The sequence below is a fragment of the Octopus bimaculoides genome, unplaced genomic scaffold (assembly GCF_046866305.1).
Source record: "Octopus bimaculoides isolate indiv1 unplaced genomic scaffold, ASM4686630v1 contig71, whole genome shotgun sequence".
Classification (NCBI taxonomy): Eukaryota; Metazoa; Mollusca; class Cephalopoda; order Octopoda; family Octopodidae; genus Octopus; species Octopus bimaculoides.
The window spans coordinates 7,501-29,101 of NW_028315321.1; the positions used below are offsets into that span (position 1 = coordinate 7,501).

The following is a 21,601-nucleotide window of genomic DNA, read 5'->3' on the forward strand; positions in this document are numbered from 1 at the left end:
ATTTTGAATTTCTTCCTGTAATAATAATATTGTATATGTCTTGAAATGTTTGCCTTGCCTTAATGTTTAGTGTCCGGTTTAAAAGTTATGTATCCGATGCATTGGAAATCTGCAATGAGTCCATAAATACCGTCCCGGCTATAACCCCTGGAGCCCTAGTAATCCGTTACAGTACTTATCTAGTGTACCTAATCATTTAAATCACCTGTAAACTAAACCCCCATACTTTTTGTGAATCACCATCATCGTCGTTTAACGTCCGCTTTCCATGCTAGCATGGGTTGGACGATTTGACTGAGGACTGGTGAAACCAGATGGCTACACCAGGCTCCATATCTTCGAAACGTCTAGTTAGAATAGAGGCAGCTGACGAAGGAATAATTCCAAGTGGCTTTCTGTTTTCTTATGTGTTCGTTCCGTTGTCTGTAGTTCATTGTTCTAACGTCCTGTACCCTGATATGCATCTCTATACACATGTAAATGTGAGTATGTACATATATGTGTGTATACATGCATATATATCCTTTGTATTATTATATATATATATGTAAAATACAAAAAAGGGACAAGAACGCAAAACATCCAGAGAGATGATACAAAGAAATCAAGGATGGGTCATTCGGAGTTTTCTTTCCTCAGTCGAGTTCCAGATTCTCTTTGCATCTGTGTTTGTCCTCCGCCACCACTTCACAGCCGGTGTTGGTGTGTTTATGGCCCCATCACTTAGTGGTTTGGCAGAAGAAAACTGATAGAATAAGAACTGAACTTTAAAAATAAAACACTGCCAGGTTTGACTTGAATGGTTCAACCTTTGAATGTGGTGCTCCAGCATGGCTGCAGCCAAGCATTTTGTCCAGGGTGCTAGAAATGTTGCCAGGTCACTGAACTGAGGCCAAATGGTGAAGATTACTGTAATTATAATTAACGGAAACATTTTAATTAATTTAAAGTACACAGTGATGAAACAGAAAGATTCATTTCATTAATTAATTGTATTCTTTAATTAATTATTGTTATTTCACCCCAGGTCAGTCCTGATCCAGGCAGACCTACGATTAAACATGTTCCAGTCGTGACCACCCCACCTTATATTCAGGCATAGTGTATCTAGAACTACATTATCTAATGTACAGCGTAGCAGTTAGTATTAGTGGCTGTAGTCGTTCTTTAGCCCCAGGTCACTCCTGATCCAGTCAGACGTTCCAGTTGTGACCATCCCATCTTTTACTCACACACAACCTATAATAATAATATTGTTACTCATTAAATTATTTAATGTTTGTTTAAATCTTAATTAAGGAAATTACTGAACATATATTTTAATTAAATCAATTAAGAGTAATTAGCCGAAAGTAAGACTGCAATTCCACGAACAGGCATCTCCGGACACTTAGAAATCTATATTTCTTTTATCTTTCACTTGTTTTAGGCACGAGCCCGTGGCCATGCTGGAGTACCACCTTGAAGAATTCTACAACCAAATGAATCAACCTCAGGAATTTTTTCTTTTAATCTTACATCATTTGACAGAAACCATTATGGGGTCAGTTGGCCCCATAATAGGTCTGTGCGGTCATCTGACAGGGACAGTTTCTTTAATTAATTTATACGAATTGTATGCATGTTTGTAATGGTTAGATGGGGGTGGGGAGCGCTAGGAATGTGGCTTGTGGGGGTAGAACGCCTAAAATGTTGGACTAGTTGGTTACATGGACTCCAGTGGTCAACTGGCACCTATTTTATCGACCCCCGAAAGAACGAGAGGCCTCTGGAAATTGAACTCGAAACATAAAGACAAACGAACGGCTGCCAAACATTTCGCCCACACGTGCTAACGACTCAGCCAGCTCCCTTTGCTTGTTTCACTCATTTGACTGCGGCCATGCTGGAGCACCGCCTTTATAGTCGAGTAAACCGACCCCAGGACTTATTCTTTGTAAGCCTAATACTTATTCTCTTTTGCCGAAACCACTAAGTTACGGGGACGTAAACACACCAGCATCGATTGTCAAGCGATGGTGGGGGGACAAACACAGACACACAAACACACCTACATATTTTGAGGGAGGGGACTAGTCGATTATGTTGACCCCCTAGCGTTTTAATTACCCTAACCCTTATAGGTTGAAAGGAACAGTCGACATCGGCGGAATTTGAACTCAGAACGTAAAGACGGACTGAACACCGTTAAGCACTTTCTCCGGCGTGCTAACGATTCTGCCTTTAAAAATAATAATAATGTTCGTAATCCTTTCAATTATACGCATGGGCGGGGGTAGTTAATTACATTGACCCCTCAATGTTCGTCTTTTAATTAATAATCGGTCCCAGAAGGATCTTAGAAGCTAAAACACATTCGTCCAGCGAAATAAAGATTCTGATCGCAGAGAAACAAAGGGAAGTAACTCGGAGAAGCCAGAGTAAAATAGAGACGTTACAGATAGATGGCGCTGGTGTTTGTTGTTGGTTTGTCATAGCAATGGCGGTGAAGATGGCGGTAGGAACTCGTTAAAATTACTCTTTTCCTTGTTTCAGTCCTTTTGACTGCGTCCAAGCTGGAGCACCGCCTTTATAGTCGGTCAAATCGACCGCAGGACTTACTCTTTGTAAGCCTGGTACTTATTCTATCGGTCTCTTTTGCCGAAACCGCTAATTTACGTTGACGTAAACACACCAGCATCGGTTGTCAAGCGATGTTGGGAGGTGGGGACAAACAGACACACAAACATATACACACACATACATATATACAACGGGCTTCTTTCAGTTTCCGCCTACCAAATCCACTCCTTACGGTCTTTATTTCTTTCTCTGTCTTATTTCTTTGACCGGTTTCAGTCAGTATTTGTATCCGCCATCACTTGTTTACAACCCCAGGACCAGACATTTTATTTTCTTTTCGATAATTTATTAAGTTTGATTCGTTCGACGAAAACCGTTCACAGGGAACACGTCTGTGGAATGCACAGCCACTTAAACATTAATTTCACCGTGCCCCAGTCCACTTACCTGGCAAAAATCACTTACACCTGTAATTCAAAGGGACCGGCCTTGTCACATTGTATTTCTTTGTAAATTACGTGAAGAAGACGTGTCTGCGGAGTACTGAGCCACTTGCATGCTAATTTTCTGTTGATTGAATTGTAATCGATATGTCACTTTCGCTTCATACTGTTTTATTGACCTTGAAAAATAAAGCTGACAAATATATACACATACATTACTAGATTCATAATATATACACACAAGTACATACATTACTCGATTCATAATATATACACATACATACATTACTCCATTCATAATACACACACACCTTACTAGATTCATAATATACATACACTACTAGATTCATAATATATACACACACACTCTCACTACTAGATTTATAATATATACACACAAGCATATACATTACTCGATTCATAATATTTACACACACACACACACATTACTAGATTCATAATATATACACACAAGCACATACATTACTAGATTCATAATATATACATACATAACTCGATTCATAATATATGCACACACGTTACTCGATTCATAATATGTACACACACCTTACTAGATTCATAATATATACACATACATACATTACTCGATTCATAATATATACACATACATACATTACTCCATTCATAATACACACACACCTTACTAGATTCATAATATATACACACACACTCTCACTACTAGATTTATAATATATACACACAAGCATATACATTACTCGATTCATAATATTTACACACACACACACACACACACATTACTAGATTCATAATATATACACACAAGCACATACATTACTCAATTCATAATATATACACATACATTACTCGATTCATAATATATACACACAAGCACATACATTACTAGATTCATAATATATACATACATAACTCGATTCATAATATATGCACACACGTTACTCGATTCATAATATGTACACACACCTTACTAGATTCATAATATATACACATACATTCATAACATATACACACACATTACTCGATTCATAATATATACACATACATACATTACTCGATTCATAATATATATACACACACATAGATCACTAGGTTCATAATATACACACATACATTACTCGATTCATAATATATACACATATATTACGCTATTCATAATATATACACATACATTACTCGATTCATAATATATACACAGACATTGTAGACACTAAATTATCATACTTAAATGTTGTAGAAACTTGAAAAATAAAGCTGACAAAGCCAGGATTCGAAATCACAACGTAGATATAGTTTTATTTTATTTATCTCTTGACCACCAAACAGAATGGAACATGCAGAGAGTTACCTCCCTTGAAACCAACGCGACAAGATCCAATTGTTCCCTAAGCGAAGCATTTCCAAAATGTAATATTTATTTAATTATCGTAATTAAAAATATTATTTAATTACCTGGAAATAATAATAAAAAATGTGTAGGAAACCCGGTGTCTTTCCGATAACCAGAAAATCGAAAAATACGGGAGGAGTATGTTTAAAAAACAAAAAAAATTATGCAAAGAAGAAGAAAACACGTCTTAATCCAGAAAATCCCATCGTGGGACGCGCGGAAGGTAATAATGTCAAATCGATAATGTTTATAGTATAACCAATAGGTGAGGAGTAGCTAAAAACAAAAAAAACGACGCCATTATAAGGCCCCCCCCCTTTAAAAATTTTTCCGGGTTTTGACACTTTAGCGACATCGGTTCCCCAGATTTTCTCCAGAAAATTTTCGAGATTTGATGTCGCTAAAGTGTCAAAACCCGGAAAAATTTTTAAAGGGGGGGGGCCTTATAATGGCGTCGTTTTTTTTGTTTTTAGCTACTCCTCACCTATTGGTTATACTATAAACATTATCGATTTGACATTATTACCTTCCGCGCGTCCCACGATGGGATTTTCTGGATTAAGACGTGTTTTCTTCTTCCTGTTGCAGTCGATTCTTCTTCTTTGCATAATTTTTGTGGTTTTTATTTTATTTATTCAACAAAAAACATCTTTAAATGATTTTTTTTATTCGAGAAAAACATATTTTCGATGATAAAAAAGACTATGTAGACATTCTTTTATTTGTTTTCAGTCAATTGACTGCAGCCATGCTCAGTCAAACCAATTCGACCCCAGGACATACACTTTGTAAGTCTAGTACCGTCTCTTTTTGCTAAACATACCAACATTGGTTGCCAAGCGATGGTGGAGAGACAAACATACACATAGATACGACAGGCTTCCTCCAGGCCTTAATTCGCCTGAGGCTATAAGTAGAAGACACTTTCCCATCGCTTGACAACCAATGTTGGTGTGTTTACGTCCCCCATAACTTAGCAGTTTAACAAGAGATCAATAGAATAATAAGTACTAGGCTTCAGAAGTCCCAGGGTTGATTTGCTCCAACATGGCCACAGTCAAAATAATTCACTACAGCTAGAATCCTTTTGTCCAAAGACGAAAGGGATCAGGACCACACAGCAGGTGGACCCACCAGTCAAATAAAAAAGACAAACACTGTAAGTGGGAGGGTCAATACTTTTTTTTTTTTTTCCTCTCAAAATAGAGTTGAAATTGAAATGATGAAGGTAGAAGGAAGAGGTATGTATACATGATAGAAGGGGGGAGTGATTGGCATGGAGTGGATGGGAGGAAGAAGAAAAAGGACCCTTGACCACTAGTTGCTTCTGCTGTCACCTTCCATCAACCACTTACTAAGGTGCACTTAGACATCCACTAACCCAAACTGCTGTTACTACCACCACAACCAGTTACTATGGTAATGATCCAAGTTGTTAATGGTTACAACAGCTTCTGCTGTGCTTCACACTACAACTACTAACCTCTCCCTCGCTAGATATAGTGACCAATCAACCCTTCCGTTCTAATTGCTTTGAATAAAGAAACAATACATTAAAATGCTAGATATTCCCCTCTAAGACGAGATGGCCATGGTTGGAACACTGCCCCAGAGTTAAAACTACCACTGACTTTTATTACAGAGAAACAAGAGATTTCAATTAAAAGTTACATCCATAACGAGAAAAGAAGTAATTAAGTATGAAGGTTCATTTGAAGAGAACGAACCCAACAAAGGTAAATTAAATGAGAAAAAAGGTTTAGAAATTAAAATAAATTGCAATAGTGGGGGGACAACCTTGGATAGGTTTCAGTGTTATTGACCTCCTCAAGCAACCAGACAATAACTAAGATCACACAAGATTTATATATATACACACAAAACGGGGTCTCTTCCTGCCAAGGGTTCCAGATGAGACTACTTCACGGCAGGTGAGAGCAGCAGTGATCAGACTCTCTCACCAAATGCCACCTATCAGAGGAGGTTCCAAATAATAGTGTAGCACAGGCAACGGTGGTGCCCCAGCATGACCACAGCTTTAAATGTGTTTAAAGACTAGAGATATACATGTGCAATGAAGTATGTGTGCACAGAATTTATATATCTCGCACCATGCACACACAATGTAATTCCGTGTGCACTCAAATCTCTCTATCTGTATGCAGCAGCATGTATGTACATGTGTGTGTATACAGATGCATCTTACCATCTGGCAAAAACAAGCTGTAATTCACGGAGGTCAAATAAGAGCAAAACATATCTAGAGTTGTCTACCCCGTTCGATACTTCAATAGCAAAAAAAATTATTATTTTTTGTGGTGGTGGTCATATTTCTGGGTACAGGGTGGGCCAAAAGTCACACACGAAAATATAACATCTTATACTACTATTAATCATCATTATTATTTTGTGTAACATTGAAACACTGTTGGTCGATTATTGTTTTATTTGTTTCAGTCACATGACTGCAGCCATGCTGGAGCACTGCCTCTCAGTCGAACAAATTGACTCTAGGAATTATTTTTTCTAAGCCTAGTACTTATTCTATCTCTTTTGCCAAACTGCTAAGTTACGGGGGACGTAAACACACCATCGGCTATCAAACAATGGTGGCAGGGACAGACAGATACACTCACATGTACATACACACATATATATATATATATATACACACGACGGGCTTCTTTCAGTTTCTGTCAACCAAATCCACTTGCAAGGCTTTGGTTGGCCCGAGGCTTAGTGGACACTTATTTAAAGTGCCACACAGTGGGACTGAACCAGGAACCATGTGGTTGGAAAGCAAGCTTCTTTACCACACAGCCTGTGCCTGATTAGTGCAAAGAGTCCATGCAACATGCAGTGTGCAGGACAAATACCAATGGTTGCCCCCTCCCCTACCTGTGCAAAGATCTCTGCAGGAAATTCTGTTCCTTGTACAACAAACAATAAAAAAATCTGCAAATGGTGAATGTTTCGAACCCTTGTAATCAGGATGTTGACATTTCCTAATTAGTTTTGTGTTGTAATTAACCATAAAGTGCTGTTTTTGAAATATGGGGGAGAGGGGGGTCTCAGTGTGTGACTTTGGGCCCATCCTGTATTTTGACAGATTCAAAGCTAGCAAGGGAAACAGACTTACCTACCCATAAAGCACCTTTTGTCTGACGCTCTGCCGATTCAGAGACATGACAGTAGTAGTAGTAGTAGCAGTACTTGTGGGTGGTGGTCGTCGTCGTCAAAGTAGTTGTAGCAACAGAATTTAGAAAGATATTAGAAATAAGGAGGGAGGGAGGGATGAGGTGACAATCATGAGTTTCCTGCCCTGAAATTATCAGATTTAAAAATGCGACTGAAATATTGTTAATAGTAAAGCTGTGGTGGTGAAAAAACAAACGAAAAAAACAAAACAGTAACCATGACGACATTACAGACTCCCCCAACACATACATACTGAAGAGGCAGAGAGAGAGAAACGGGGCAGTTATGATGGCTAAGGAACTAAATGAAGGGACAACAGACCTACCAGACTATCTAATGGGAAAACATTGAGCACACACAAACTCCCTCACTTTGGTGGGGAGAATAAGGAGAGTTTAGCTTAACCTGGGGCCCAATGAGTTTGATAAGAGTAACAAGAAATCATTATTATTATTATTTTATTTCACTCCATTTTAGAAAAACTGAAACACGTCTTTGACAATTCCGGAGCACATTGGACTTGTTTTTCAGTCTGGTTGCGATGGTGCAACAAAACAGAACAGAACAGTTGTGGACATCTCCAACCAAAAGCATCGTGAGAAAAAGCAACATCGCATACAACGGCCGGTCAATTTGTTCGAGAAGTTCATGCAATACGGTGTGCCCAACACATAGCAAAGTGGACCCCTCACCACCGAGATGTCTCTGTCAGAAAGAGGCTTTAAAAAGAAAAAAAGTCCAAAGAAATTCGTGCACACATTGTCACAGGGAGTTGATATTCCTCATGCAACGAAGAATAAAAGCTACAGACATTTGCTAATTTGTTTTGCTTTCTAATTAAATATAAATGGGTTGTTTTTGAAATGTGCAATAGAGATATTAGAGTCTTAATCTTGGCACATGACCTTTGGCCCCCCCAACTTGTATATATTTTTACAGAAAGACGCATGCACACACACATTTTTAAAGATGTCCCGCTCCCCAGCCCCATTATTCCAATACAACTTTGCTAAAACCTTACTGTATGGTGCGGTCAGCTACCATTTATGAAGGAAAAATATTATTACACCAAGCTGATAGTGAGAGAAAAGGACAACACCAGCACTGCCGCCACCACAGCAGAAAAGAAATTTGGCAGATGACGTCTATGTGCACGAGCGTGTCTATAAATGGTTAAGGAGAAGCAGCAAGGGGTCAGAGGTTGTGGTATGATGGGGAGGAAGAGGAGGAATAAGGAAGAAATGAAAACAGGAGGCAAGAATGTTGGAAGGGAGATTAATAAGAATAATAATTATTGTAATTTCAATAACATCATCAGTACAAATATAAGCAGGCAGCTAACTCCCCTTCTCCTCTTCTTCTTCTCTCAGTCTGTGTATATATGCATGCGTATATGGACATGTTGTACACACACACGCACATACACATTTATGTAATGTATAATGTTATATATACCAACATCTATGTGGAAAAGCTGCAAAGACAAAGAAAAAAAAAAAAAAGAAAAAAAGATTAGACAATAAAACCACAAATCCCGAAAAAGACAAAAAAAACAACACAAAATAGATAAATTCTATCCTCATTTACCATCCATTTTGTCTGCTGGCATCGGCTGGACATCTTGGGAGCAACTGGGCAAGGCCAGGAGCCACACCATATAAATATATATATATATATATAAATAAATAAAAATATAAATAAATAAGAAATATATATATATAAATTAATAAATGAATAAATATATAAGTAAATAAATAAATAGTGTTCAGGATGCTTTTTACATTACCACCATGGAACCGGGCAAGGCCAGGAGCCACATTATTCTGGATACAAGGAAATGATCCAGAATTACAAACTGATCATCCACTAATATGTGCAACTCTATATTAAAACTTTCTTGTGTACCCAACCCAGTATTAGCCAATATACATCATTCCCAGTGGTGCATTTATTTCGAGATGCTCTGTGTTGAATAACTCAGTTATCATTCAGCCAGTTTTAGGAACAGAACGTGACTAAGGTATGGTGGGAGATTTTAATTGAGAACTTCTAAAAACAACACAACATTTGTAGTTGGAGCCAGAGCCAGTTTCAGCCGGGTTGGTAACGAAAATTCAATCTTATAATAATTCTGCTTCTTCCTCCGTTACTCAGCCCATTCGTGAGGCTGTCATGTGATTGGCTGAAGTCGGGGAGGCTGCGAGTGAAACGTGGAATTCTTTTTAACTCAGTCTTATTCCTTAGTTATTTCGTCTGACTGTAATGCCTTCTTCATGTGATTGGTTGAAGGGAAAAGTGAAGAACAAGAGAGAAAAAGAGGGGAAGCGTGAGAGAGAAGTCTATAAAATTGTGAATAAAGCATCATCATTTAATTCTGCTTCCCATGGACGGTTTGACTGAGGACTGGCAAGCTAAGAGGCTGCACCACACTCAAATTGATTTGGCAAGCTGGATGCCCTTCCAAATGCCAACCGCTTTACAGCAGGTGTGTGAAATGGGCTAAAAAGCTTGGTTCATCTGTCACATGGGTCCTCTCGCAACATTTATACTGTCCACTTAGGATACACCGACCTAACCTCTGGCCAGAACCTAACGCCAATTTCCCTGAACTCTTGCGGGGTCACCATGTCTGTCCCAAGCGAAAGCCTGAAAGCAAAAGTCATACGCACTAGTTGTCCTTCTGCTCACATGTCTGTCTTACTTGCAAGGCCCCTTGACCGTTCGTACGTCATCACTTACCTTATACTTCCAGCCTATCCCACCATCTTTGTCATATATTATGTGTAGTAAGAGGCTTGCTTCCCAACCACATGGTTCTGGGTTCAGTCTCACTGCGTGCCACCTTGAGCAAGTGTCTTCTGCTCTAGTCTCAAGCCGACCAAAGCCTTGTGATTGGTTTTGGTGGATGGAAACTGAAAGAAGCCCATCGAATATATATGTGTGTGTGTCTCCTCATGTCTGTGTGTCTGTCTCCCATCACTGCTTGATAACTGGTGTTGGTGTTTATGCTCCTATAACCTAGCAGTTCAGCAAAGCAGACCAAAATCAGTGCTGGATTCGATTCATTCGACTAAAACAGAATTTTTCAAGGCCATCACTTAGGGGCCGGTGTCGGTTTTTTGACATCCCTATAATGTAGTGGTTTTGTAAAAGGAGATTTATAAAAAAAAGAAAGAAACACCTCCTGTGTTCATAATGTCTACATACATACACACTCACACAAACATGTATATGGGCATACACACACAAACATATATGTGCATGTACGTACTCATATGTATACACATATCCACACTCCAAACACTATTATGACAACTTACTGATTGTCCTCCAAGTAAATGCATAAACTACGGTTTAAGCAACATATTACCTGCCTCTGGACGCCCTCTTCCCATGACGGTACCCATACAGGTGATCCCCAGGAGTGCCTCCGGATTTAAACATCCCCTGGTTGCTTGGATGCTTCAGACTACCCCTGAAGGATCGAGGCAAACCTACCACTTACCTATATATATATATATATATACATATATATATATATATATATATACATACATACATGTGTGAGCATGTATTGTACACGCCAGTAATCTAAAAATGTATTCCAACAGACAAGGTAACTCATGGAACTAGGCAACCGAAATATAATGCTTTCAAAAACTAAACCTTTTCCAGGTGTCTTTGGACAAACTTAATCTTCTTGAGACGAAGAGACTCTTAAGGAATGAAGAGACTCTTAAGGAACTGAGAGAGATGAACACGAATTTGAGACTTTTGATTAGCAACACTGATGAACTCACTCGCTCCACACAAGAGGAAAAGAAGAGAAAGAACAATCCCTGCAACAGCTCAATCAACATTTGTCCAAATTATGCACCACTCTTCATTCTTTACCACATAATAATTGCTTAAATGAAAATCCACCTAAAGATGATACACAAGATAGAAGCCCATCCCCCTCCACTAGCAACTAAAAACCGCATTATACACATATAGAATGAAAAACTTAAAGCCAGAAAGGTTACTTTCTGGAACATGATCAAAAACAAGCACAAGGCAGAAATTTATGAACACTGGTTAAATTCTGCCTCATAAACTCCAAATTAAACGTATTCCAAACGAACAGGACCAACAAAGACAATTATGGGAGAAACTAACACTTGGAAAACATGAAGACAGAAATAGAACTGCTTAAGCTTAGAGCGCTGAGCAATGAAGAAAAATTGAAGAACATAGATGAGGAAATCTACAACGAATTAAAGAAACATTGAGATGGTCAACGCTTGGAAAGTGTCTTTAAACTGTGGCAAACAACTTGTGAAGCTGAAGAAACAAACTCGCTACAAGGCTGGCAAAGACAAAGCAATTTGTTTATTAACTACGAAACACAGTTCATCGTAGAATAGGCATCGGATAAGCCCTTGCTGAAGGAAAATAAACCAAAAACATACACAGAAATGAACCCAAGCTTATCGAAAACAAACCAGGGACGGGCTAGGGGATACAATTGCACCTCTCTTACATCCCCAAATAACTTAGAAACAACAATCAGGAATTCAGCCGACAACAGAGAATCTGGACGGAATCTTCTTGGCATCCTACAAAGAAATCAAAGGTTCCATGGAAACGTCGAGACGAAGCAAAACTTTTGCGAACCAATCCACCCCCCATCATCTCACAATAAATGGAAGAATTTACCTTCGAGACTTGGTTACTTCGATCAGAGAGGGTGGGTCGATTCTGGATTGTCGAATGCTTTTCATAGACTTCGTTTAAATATATCTTGCTAGACATCAATCCGTCCCTTGTCACACTCAATCAGTAAAGCTAGCTGCGTGTCTTTAGCCGCAGGCATACGTACGAAATGTATGGGTTTTTTTCTCGTGTTCCTTTCTTTCTTTTACTTGTTTCATTCATTAGACTCCGGCCATGCTGGAGCAGCGCCTTAAAGTTTTTTTTATATAATATATACTAGTCTCCCTCTTTCACACGATGCTACACACAGCATATATGTTTGTATATATATATATACACCAGCTGCCTTAACTCGTACAAGTCAGTGGATCAGTGGGTATAAGCAGGTGTGTGAAATGGGCTAAAAAGCTTGGTTCATCTGTCACATGGGTCCTCTCGCAACATTTATACTGTCCACTTAGGATACACCGACCTAACCTCTGGCCAGAACCTAACGCCAATTTCCCTGAACTCTTGCGGGGTCACCATGTCTGTCCCAAGCGAAAGCCCGAAAGCAAAAGTCATACGCACTAGTTGTCCTTCTGCTCACATGTCTGTCTTACTTGCAAGGCCCCTTGACCGTTCATACGTCATCACTTACCTTATACTTCCAGCCTATCCCACCATCTTTGTCATATATTATGTGTAGTAAGAGGCTTGCTTCCCAACCACATGGTTCTGGGTTCAGTCTCACTGCGTGCCACCTTGAGCAAGTGTCTTCTGCTATAGTCTCAAGCCGACCAAAGCCTTGTGAGTGGTTTTGGTGGATGGAAACTGAAAGAAGCCCATCGAATATATATGTGTGTGTGTATGTGTGTGTGTGTCTCCTCATGTCTGTGTGTCTGTCGCCCATCACTGCTTGATAACTGGTGTTGGTGTTTATGCTCCTATAACCTAGCAGTTCAGCAAAGCAGACCAAAATAAGTGCTGGATTCGATTCATTCGACTAAAACAGAATTTTTCAAGGCCATCACTTAGGGGCCGGTGTCGGTTTTTTGACATCCCTATAATGTAGTGGTTTTGTAAAAGGAGATTTATAAAAAAAAGAAAGAAACACCTCCTGTGTTCATAATGTCTACATACATACACACTCACACAAACATGTATATGGGCATACACACACAAACATATATGTGCATGTACGTACTCATATGTATACACATATCCACACTCCAAACACTATTATGACAACTTACTGATTGTCCTCCAAGTAAATGCATAAACTACGGTTTAAGCAACATATTACCTGCCTCTGGACGCCCTCTTCCCATGACGGTACCCATACAGGTGATCCCCAGGAGTGCCTCCGGATTTAAACATCCCCTGGTTGCTTGGATGCTTCAGACTACCCCTGAAGGATCGAGGCAAACCTACCACTTACCTATATATATATATATATACATATATATATATATATATATATACATACATACATGTGTGAGCATGTATTGTACACGCCAGTAATCTAAAAATGTATTCCAACAGACAAGGTAACTCATGGAACTAGGCAACCGAAATATAATGCTTTCAAAAACTAAACCTTTTCCAGGTGTCTTTGGACAAACTTAATCTTCTTGAGACGAAGAGACTCTTAAGGAATGAAGAGACTCTTAAGGAACTGAGAGAGATGAACACGAATTTAAGACTTTTGATTAGCAACACTGATGAACTCATTCGCTCCACACAAGAGGAAAAGAAGAGGAAAAGAAGAGAAAGAACAATCCCTGCAACAGCTCAATCAACATTTGTCCAAATTATGCACCACTCTTCATTCTTTACCACATAATAATTGCTTAAATGAAAATCCACCTAAAGATGATACACAAGATAGAAGCCCATCCCCCTCCACTAGCAACTAAAACCCGCATTATACACATATAGAATGAAAAACTTAAAGCCAGAAAGGTTACTTTCTGGAACATGATCAAAAACAAGCACAAGGCAGAAATTTATGAACACTGGTTAAATTCTGCCTCATAAACTCCAAATTAAACGTATTCCAAACGAACAGGTCCAACAAAGACAATTATGGGAGAAACTAACACTTGGAAAACATGAAGACAGAAATAGAACTGCTTAAGCTTAGAGCGCTGAGCAATGAAGAAAAATTGAAGAACATAGATGAGGAAATCTACAACGAATTAAAGAAACATTGAGATGGTCAACGCTTGGAAAGTGTCTTTAAACTGCGGCAAACAACTTGTGAAGCTGAAGAAACAAACTCGCTACAAGGCTGGCAAAGACAAAGCAATTTGTTTATTAACTACGAAACACAGTTCATCGTAGAATAGGCATCGGATAAGCCCTTGCTGAAGGAAAATAAACCAAAAACATACACAGAAATGAACCCAGGCTTATCGAACACAAACCAGAGACGGACAAGGGGAGGCAACTCCACCGAGCTTACATCCCCAAATAACTTAGAAACAACAATCAGGAATTCAGCCGACAACAGAGAATCTGGACGGAATCTTCTTGGCATCCTACGAAGAAATCAAAGGTTCCATGGAAACGTCGAGACGAAGCAAAACTTTTGCGAACCAATCCACCCCCCATCATCTCACAATAAATGGAAGAATTTACCTTCGAGACTTGGTTACTTCGATCAGAGAGGGTGGGTCGATTCTGGATTGTTGAATGCTTTTCATAGACTTCGTTTAAATATATCTTGCTAGACATCAATCCGTCCCTTGTCACACTCAATCAGTAAAGCTAGCTGCGTGTCTTTAGCCGCAGGTATACGTACGAAATTATGGGGTTTTTTTTCTCATGCTCCTTTCTTTCTTTTACTTGTTTCATTCATTAGACTGCGGCCATGCTGGAGCAGCGCCTTAAAGTTTTTTTTATATAATATATACTAGCCTCCCTCTTTCACACGATGCTACACACAGCATATATGTTTGTATATATATATATATACACCAGCTGCCTTAACTCGTACAAGTCAGTGGATCAGTGGGTATAAGCAGGTGTGTGAAATGGGCTAAAAAGCTTGCTTCATCTGTCACATGGGTCCTCTCGCAACATTTATACTGTCCACTTAGGATACACCGACCTAACCTCTGGCCAGAACCTAACGCCAATTTCCCTGAACTCTTGCGGGGTCACCATGTCTGTCCCAAGCGAAAGCCCGAAAGCAAAAGTCATACGCACTAGTTGTCCTTCTGCTCACATGTCTGTCTTACTTGCAAGGCCCCTTGACCGTTCATACGTCATCACTTACCTTATACTTCCAGCCTATCCCACCATCTTTGTCATATATTATGTGTAGTAAGAGGCTTGCTTCCCAACCACATGGTTCTGGGTTCAGTCTCACTGCGTGCCACCTTGAGCAAGTGTCTTCTGCTATAGTCTCAAGCCGACCAAAGCCTTGTGAGTGGTTTTGGTGGATGGAAACTGAAAGAAGCCCATCGAATATATATGTGTGTGTGTATGTGTGTGTGTGTCTGTCTCCCATCACTGCTTGATAACTGGTGTTGGTGTTTATGCTCCTATAACCTAGCAGTTCAGCAAAGCAGACCAAAATAAGTGCTGGATTCGATTCATTCGACTAAAACAGAATTTTTCAAGGCCATCACTTAGGGGCCGGTGTCGGTTTTTTGACATCCCTATAATGTAGTGGTTTTGTAAAAGGAGATTTATAAAAAAAAGAAAGAAACACCTCCTGTGTTCATAATGTCTACATACATACACACTCACACAAACATGTATATGGGCATACACACACAAACATATATGTGCATGTACGTACTCATATGTATACACATATCCACACTCCAAACACTATTATGACAACTTACTGATTGTCCTCCAAGTAAATGCATAAACTACGGTTTAAGCAACATATTACCTGCCTCTGGACGCCCTCTTCCCATGACGGTACCCATACAGGTGATCCCCAGGAGTGCCTCCGGATTTAAACATCCCCTGGTTGCTTGGATGCTTCAGACTACCCCTGAAGGATCGAGGCAAACCTACCACTTACCTATATATATATATATATATACATATATATATATATATATATATACATACATACATGTGTGAGCATGTATTGTACACGCCAGTAATCTAAAAATGTATTCCAACAGACAAGGTAACTCATGGAACTAGGCAACCGAAATATAATGCTTTCAAAAACTAAACCTTTTCCAGATGTCTTTGGACAAACTTAATCTTCTTGAGACGAAGAGACTCTTAAGGAATGAAGAGACTCTTAAGGAACTGAGAGAGATGAACACGAATTTGAGACTTTTGATTAGCAACACTGATGAACTCACTCGCTCCACACAAGAGGAAAAGAAGAGAAAGAACAATCCCTGCAACAGCTCAATCAACATTTGTCCAAATTATGCACCACTCTTCATTCTTTACCACATAATAATTGCTTAAATGAAAATCCACCTAAAGATGATACACAAGATAGAAGCCCATCCCCCTCCACTAGCAACTAAAAACCGCATTATACACATATAGAATGAAAAACTTAAAGCCAGAAAGGTTACTTTCTGGAACATGATCAAAAACAAGCACAAGGCAGAAATTTATGAACACTGGTTAAATTCTGCCTCATAAACTCCAAATTAAACGTATTCCAAACGAACAGGACCAACAAAGACAATTATGGGAGAAACTAACACTTGGAAAACACGAAGACAGAAATAGAACTGCTTAAGCTTAGAGCGCTGAGCAATGAAGAAAAATTGAAGAACATAGATGAGGAAATCTACAACGAATTAAAGAAACATTGAGATGGTCAACGCTTGGAAAGTGTCTTTAAACTGTGGCAAACAACTTGTGAAGCTGAAGAAACAAACTCGCTACAAGGCTGGCAAAGACAAAGCAATTTGTTTATTAACTACGAAACACAGTTCATCGTAGAATAGGCATCGGATAAGCCCTTGCTGAAGGAAAATAAACCAAAAACATACACAGAAATGAACCCAAGCTTATCGAAAACAAACCAGGGACGGGCTAGGGGATACAATTGCACCTCTCTTACATCCCCAAATAACTTAGAAACAACAATCAGGAATTCAGCCGACAACGGAGAATCTGGACGGAATCTTCTTGGCATCCTACAAAGAAATCAAAGGTTCCATGGAAACGTCGAGACGAAGCAAAACTTTTGCGAACCAATCCACCCCCCATCATCTCACAATAAATGGAAGAATTTACCTTCGAGACTTGGTTACTTCGATCAGAGAGGGTGGGTCGATTCTGGATTGTCGAATGCTTTTCATAGACTTCGTTTAAATATATCTTGCTAGACATCAATCCGTCCCTTGTCACACTCAATCAGTAAAGCTAGCTGCGTGTCTTTAGCCGCAGGCATACGTACGAAATGTATGGGTTTTTTTCTCGTGTTCCTTTCTTTCTTTTACTTGTTTCATTCATTAGACTCCGGCCATGCTGGAGCAGCGCCTTAAAGTTTTTTTTATATAATATATACTAGTCTCCCTCTTTCACACGATGCTACACACAGCATATATGTTTGTATATATATATATACACCAGCTGCCTTAACTCGTACAAGTCAGTGGATCAGTGGGTATAAGCAGGTGTGTGAAATGGGCTAAAAAGCTTGGTTCATCTGTCACATGGGTCCTCTCGCAACATTTATACTGTCCACTTAGGATACACCGACCTAACCTCTGGCCAGAACCTAACGCCAATTTCCCTGAACTCTTGCGGGGTCACCATGTCTGTCCCAAGCGAAAGCCCGAAAGCAAAAGTCATACGCACTAGTTGTCCTTCTGCTCACATGTCTGTCTTACTTGCAAGGCCCCTTGACCGTTCATACGTCATCACTTACCTTATACTTCCAGCCTATCCCACCATCTTTGTCATATATTATGTGTAGTAAGAGGCTTGCTTCCCAACCACATGGTTCTGGGTTCAGTCTCACTGCGTGCCACCTTGAGCAAGTGTCTTCTGCTATAGTCTCAAGCCGACCAAAGCCTTGTGAGTGGTTTTGGTGGATGGAAACTGAAAGAAGCCCATCGAATATATATGTGTGTGTGTATGTGTGTGTGTGTCTCCTCATGTCTGTGTGTCTGTCGCCCATCACTGCTTGATAACTGGTGTTGGTGTTTATGCTCCTATAACCTAGCAGTTCAGCAAAGCAGACCAAAATAAGTGCTGGATTCGATTCATTCGACTAAAACAGAATTTTTCAAGGCCATCACTTAGGGGCCGGTGTCGGTTTTTTGACATCCCTATAATGTAGTGGTTTTGTAAAAGGAGATTTATAAAAAAAAGAAAGAAACACCTCCTGTGTTCATAATGTCTACATACATACACACTCACACAAACATGTATATGGGCATACACACACAAACATATATGTGCATGTACGTACTCATATGTATACACATATCCACACTCCAAACACTATTATGACAACTTACTGATTGTCCTCCAAGTAAATGCATAAACTACGGTTTAAGCAACATATTACCTGCCTCTGGACGCCCGCTTCCCATGACGGTACCCATACAGGTGATCCCCAGGAGTGCCTCCGGATTTAAACATCCCCTGGTTGCTTGGATGCTTCAGACTACCCCTGAAGGATCGAGGCAAACCTACCACTTACCTATATATATATATATATACATATATATATATATATATATATACATACATACATGTGTGAGCATGTATTGTACACGCCAGTAATCTAAAAATGTATTCCAACAGACAAGGTAACTCTCATGGAACTAGGCAACCGAAATATAATGCTTTCAAAAACTAAACCTTTTCCAGGTGTCTTTGGACAAACTTAATCTTCTTGAGACGCAGAGACTCTTAAGGAATGAAGAAACTCTTAAGGAACTGAGAGAGATGAACACGAATTTGAGACTTTTGATTAGCAACACTGATGAACTCACTCGCTCCACACAAGAGGAAAAGAAGAGGAAAAGAAGAGAAAGAACAATCCCTGCAACAGCTCAATCAACATTTGTCCAAATTATGCACCACTCTTCATTCTTTACCACATAATAATTGCTTAAATGAAAATCCACCTAAAGATGATACACAAGATAGAAGCCCATCCCCCTCCACTAGCAACTAAAAACCGCATTATACACATATACAATGAAAAACTTAAAGCCAGAAAGGTTACTTTCTGGAACATGATCAAAAACAAGCACAAGGCAGAAATTTATGAACACTGGTTAAATTCTGCCTCATAAACTCCAAATTAAACGTATTCCAAACGAACAGGACCAACAAAGACAATTATGGGAGAAACTAACACTTGGAAAACATGAAGACAGAAATAGAAGTGCTTAAGCTTAGAGCGCTGAGCAATGAAGAAAAATTGAAGAACATAGATGAGGAAATCTACAACGAATTAAAGAAACATTGAGATGGTCAACGCTTGGAAAGTGTCTTTAAACTGTGGCAAACAACTTGTGAAGCTGAAGAAACAAACTCGCTACAAGGCTGGCAAAGACAAAGCAATTTGTTTATTAACTACGAAACACAGTTCATCGTAGAATAGGCATCGGATAAGCCCTTGCTGAAGGAAAATAAACCAAAAACATACACAGAAATGAACCCAAGCTTATCGAAAACAAACCAGGGACGGGCTAGGGGATACAATTGCACCTCTCTTACATCCCCAAATAACTTAGAAACAACAATCAGGAATTCAGCCGACAACAGAGAATCTGGACGGAATCTTCTTGGCATCCTACAAAGAAATCAAAGGTTCCATGGAAACGTCGAGACGAAGCAAAACTTTTGCGAACCAATCCACCCCCCATCATCTCACAATAAATGGAAGAATTTACCTTCGAGACTTGGTTACTTCGATCAGAGAGGGTGGGTCGATTCTGGATTGTCGAATGCTTTTCATAGACTTCGTTTAAATATATCTTGCTAGACATCAATCCGTCCCTTGTCACACTCAATCAGTAAAGCTAGCTGCGTGTCTTTAGCCGCAGGCATACGTACGAAATGTATGGGTTTTTTTCTCGTGTTCCTTTCTTTCTTTTACTTGTTTCATTCATTAGACTCCGGCCATGCTGGAGCAGCGCCTTAAAGTTTTTTTTATATAATATATACTAGTCTCCCTCTTTCACACGATGCTACACACAGCATATATGTTTGTATATATATATATACACCAGCTGCCTTAACTCGTACAAGTCAGTGGATCAGTGGGTATAAGCAGGTGTGTGAAATGGGCTAAAAAGCTTGGTTCATCTGTCACATGGGTCCTCTCGCAACATTTATACTGTCCACTTAGGATACACCGACCTAACCTCTGGCCAGAACCTAACGCCAATTTCCCTGAACTCTTGCGGGGTCACCATGTCTGTCCCAAGCGAAAGCCCGAAAGCAAAAGTCATACGCACTAGTTGTCCTTCTGCTCACATGTCTGTCTTACTTGCAAGGCCCCTTGACCGTTCATACGTCATCACTTACCTTATACTTCCAGCCTATCCCACCATCTTTGTCATATATTATGTGTAGTAAGAGGCTTGCTTCCCAACCACATGGTTCTGGGTTCAGTCTCACTGCGTGCCACCTTGAGCAAGTGTCTTCTGCTATAGTCTCAAGCCGACCAAAGCCTTGTGAGTGGTTTTGGTGGATGGAAACTGAAAGAAGCCCATCGAATATATATGTGTGTGTGTATGTGTGTGTGTGTCTCCTCATGTCTGTGTGTCTGTCGCCCATCACTGCTTGATAACTGGTGTTGGTGTTTATGCTCCTATAACCTAGCAGTTCAGCAAAGCAGACCAAAATAAGTGCTGGATTCGATTCATTCGACTAAAACAGAATTTTTCAAGGCCATCACTTAGGGGCCGGTGTCGGTTTTTTGACATCCCTATAATGTAGTGGTTTTGTAAAAGGAGATTTATAAAAAAAAGAAAGAAACACCTCCTGTGTTCATAATGTCTACATACATACACACTCACACAAACATGTATATGGGCATACACACACAAACATATATGTGCATGTACGTACTCATATGTATACACATATCCACACTCCAAACACTATTATGACAACTTACTGATTGTCCTCCAAGTAAATGCATAAACTACGGTTTAAGCAACATATTACCTGCCTCTGGACGCCCGCTTCCCATGACGGTACCCATACAGGTGATCCCCAGGAGTGCCTCCGGATTTAAACATCCCCTGGTTGCTTGGATGCTTCAGACTACCCCTGAAGGATCGAGGCAAACCTACCACTTACCTATATATATATATATATACATATATATATATATATATATATACATACATACATGTGTGAG

General features: G+C 39.6%; 1 protein-coding gene and 1 long non-coding RNA gene across 36 annotated transcripts in view; one reads left to right on the forward strand and one right to left on the reverse strand.

The window, feature by feature from the left end:
- The window catches only part of LOC149129296 (uncharacterized), a 9,461-nt gene extending 1,056 nt beyond the window's left edge, over positions 1-8,405 (forward strand). Inside the window, exons 2-5 of one of the 29 annotated variants that reach the window (XR_016240056.1) lie at positions 1,430-2,606; positions 4,240-4,285; positions 5,125-5,180; positions 6,035-8,405. This is a non-coding gene — a long non-coding RNA (uncharacterized LOC149129296). Of the gene's footprint in view, positions 1-1,429; positions 2,607-4,239; positions 4,286-4,328; positions 4,410-5,124; positions 5,181-6,034 lie in introns of all 29 variants that reach the window. The other 28 variants (XR_016240059.1, XR_016240064.1, XR_016240062.1 and 25 more) reach the window with 28 other exon arrangements.
- LOC149129297 (uncharacterized) overlaps positions 1-21,601 on the reverse strand; it is a 168,067-nt gene that overhangs the window by 918 nt on the left and 145,548 nt on the right. For 3 of the 7 annotated variants that reach the window (XR_016240049.1, XM_089346608.1, XM_089346612.1), the window contains one exon: positions 5,043-9,064. Coding sequence is in view for 5 of the 7 variants with exons in the window: in XM_089346608.1 (XP_089202734.1) it covers positions 8,957-9,064 (108 nt within the window). In the remaining 2 variants the exon portion in view is untranslated. Of the gene's footprint in view, positions 910-5,042; positions 9,065-12,288; positions 12,476-21,601 lie in introns of those variants that run through there. The other 4 variants (XM_089346613.1, XR_016240052.1, XM_089346609.1 and 1 more) reach the window with 4 other exon arrangements.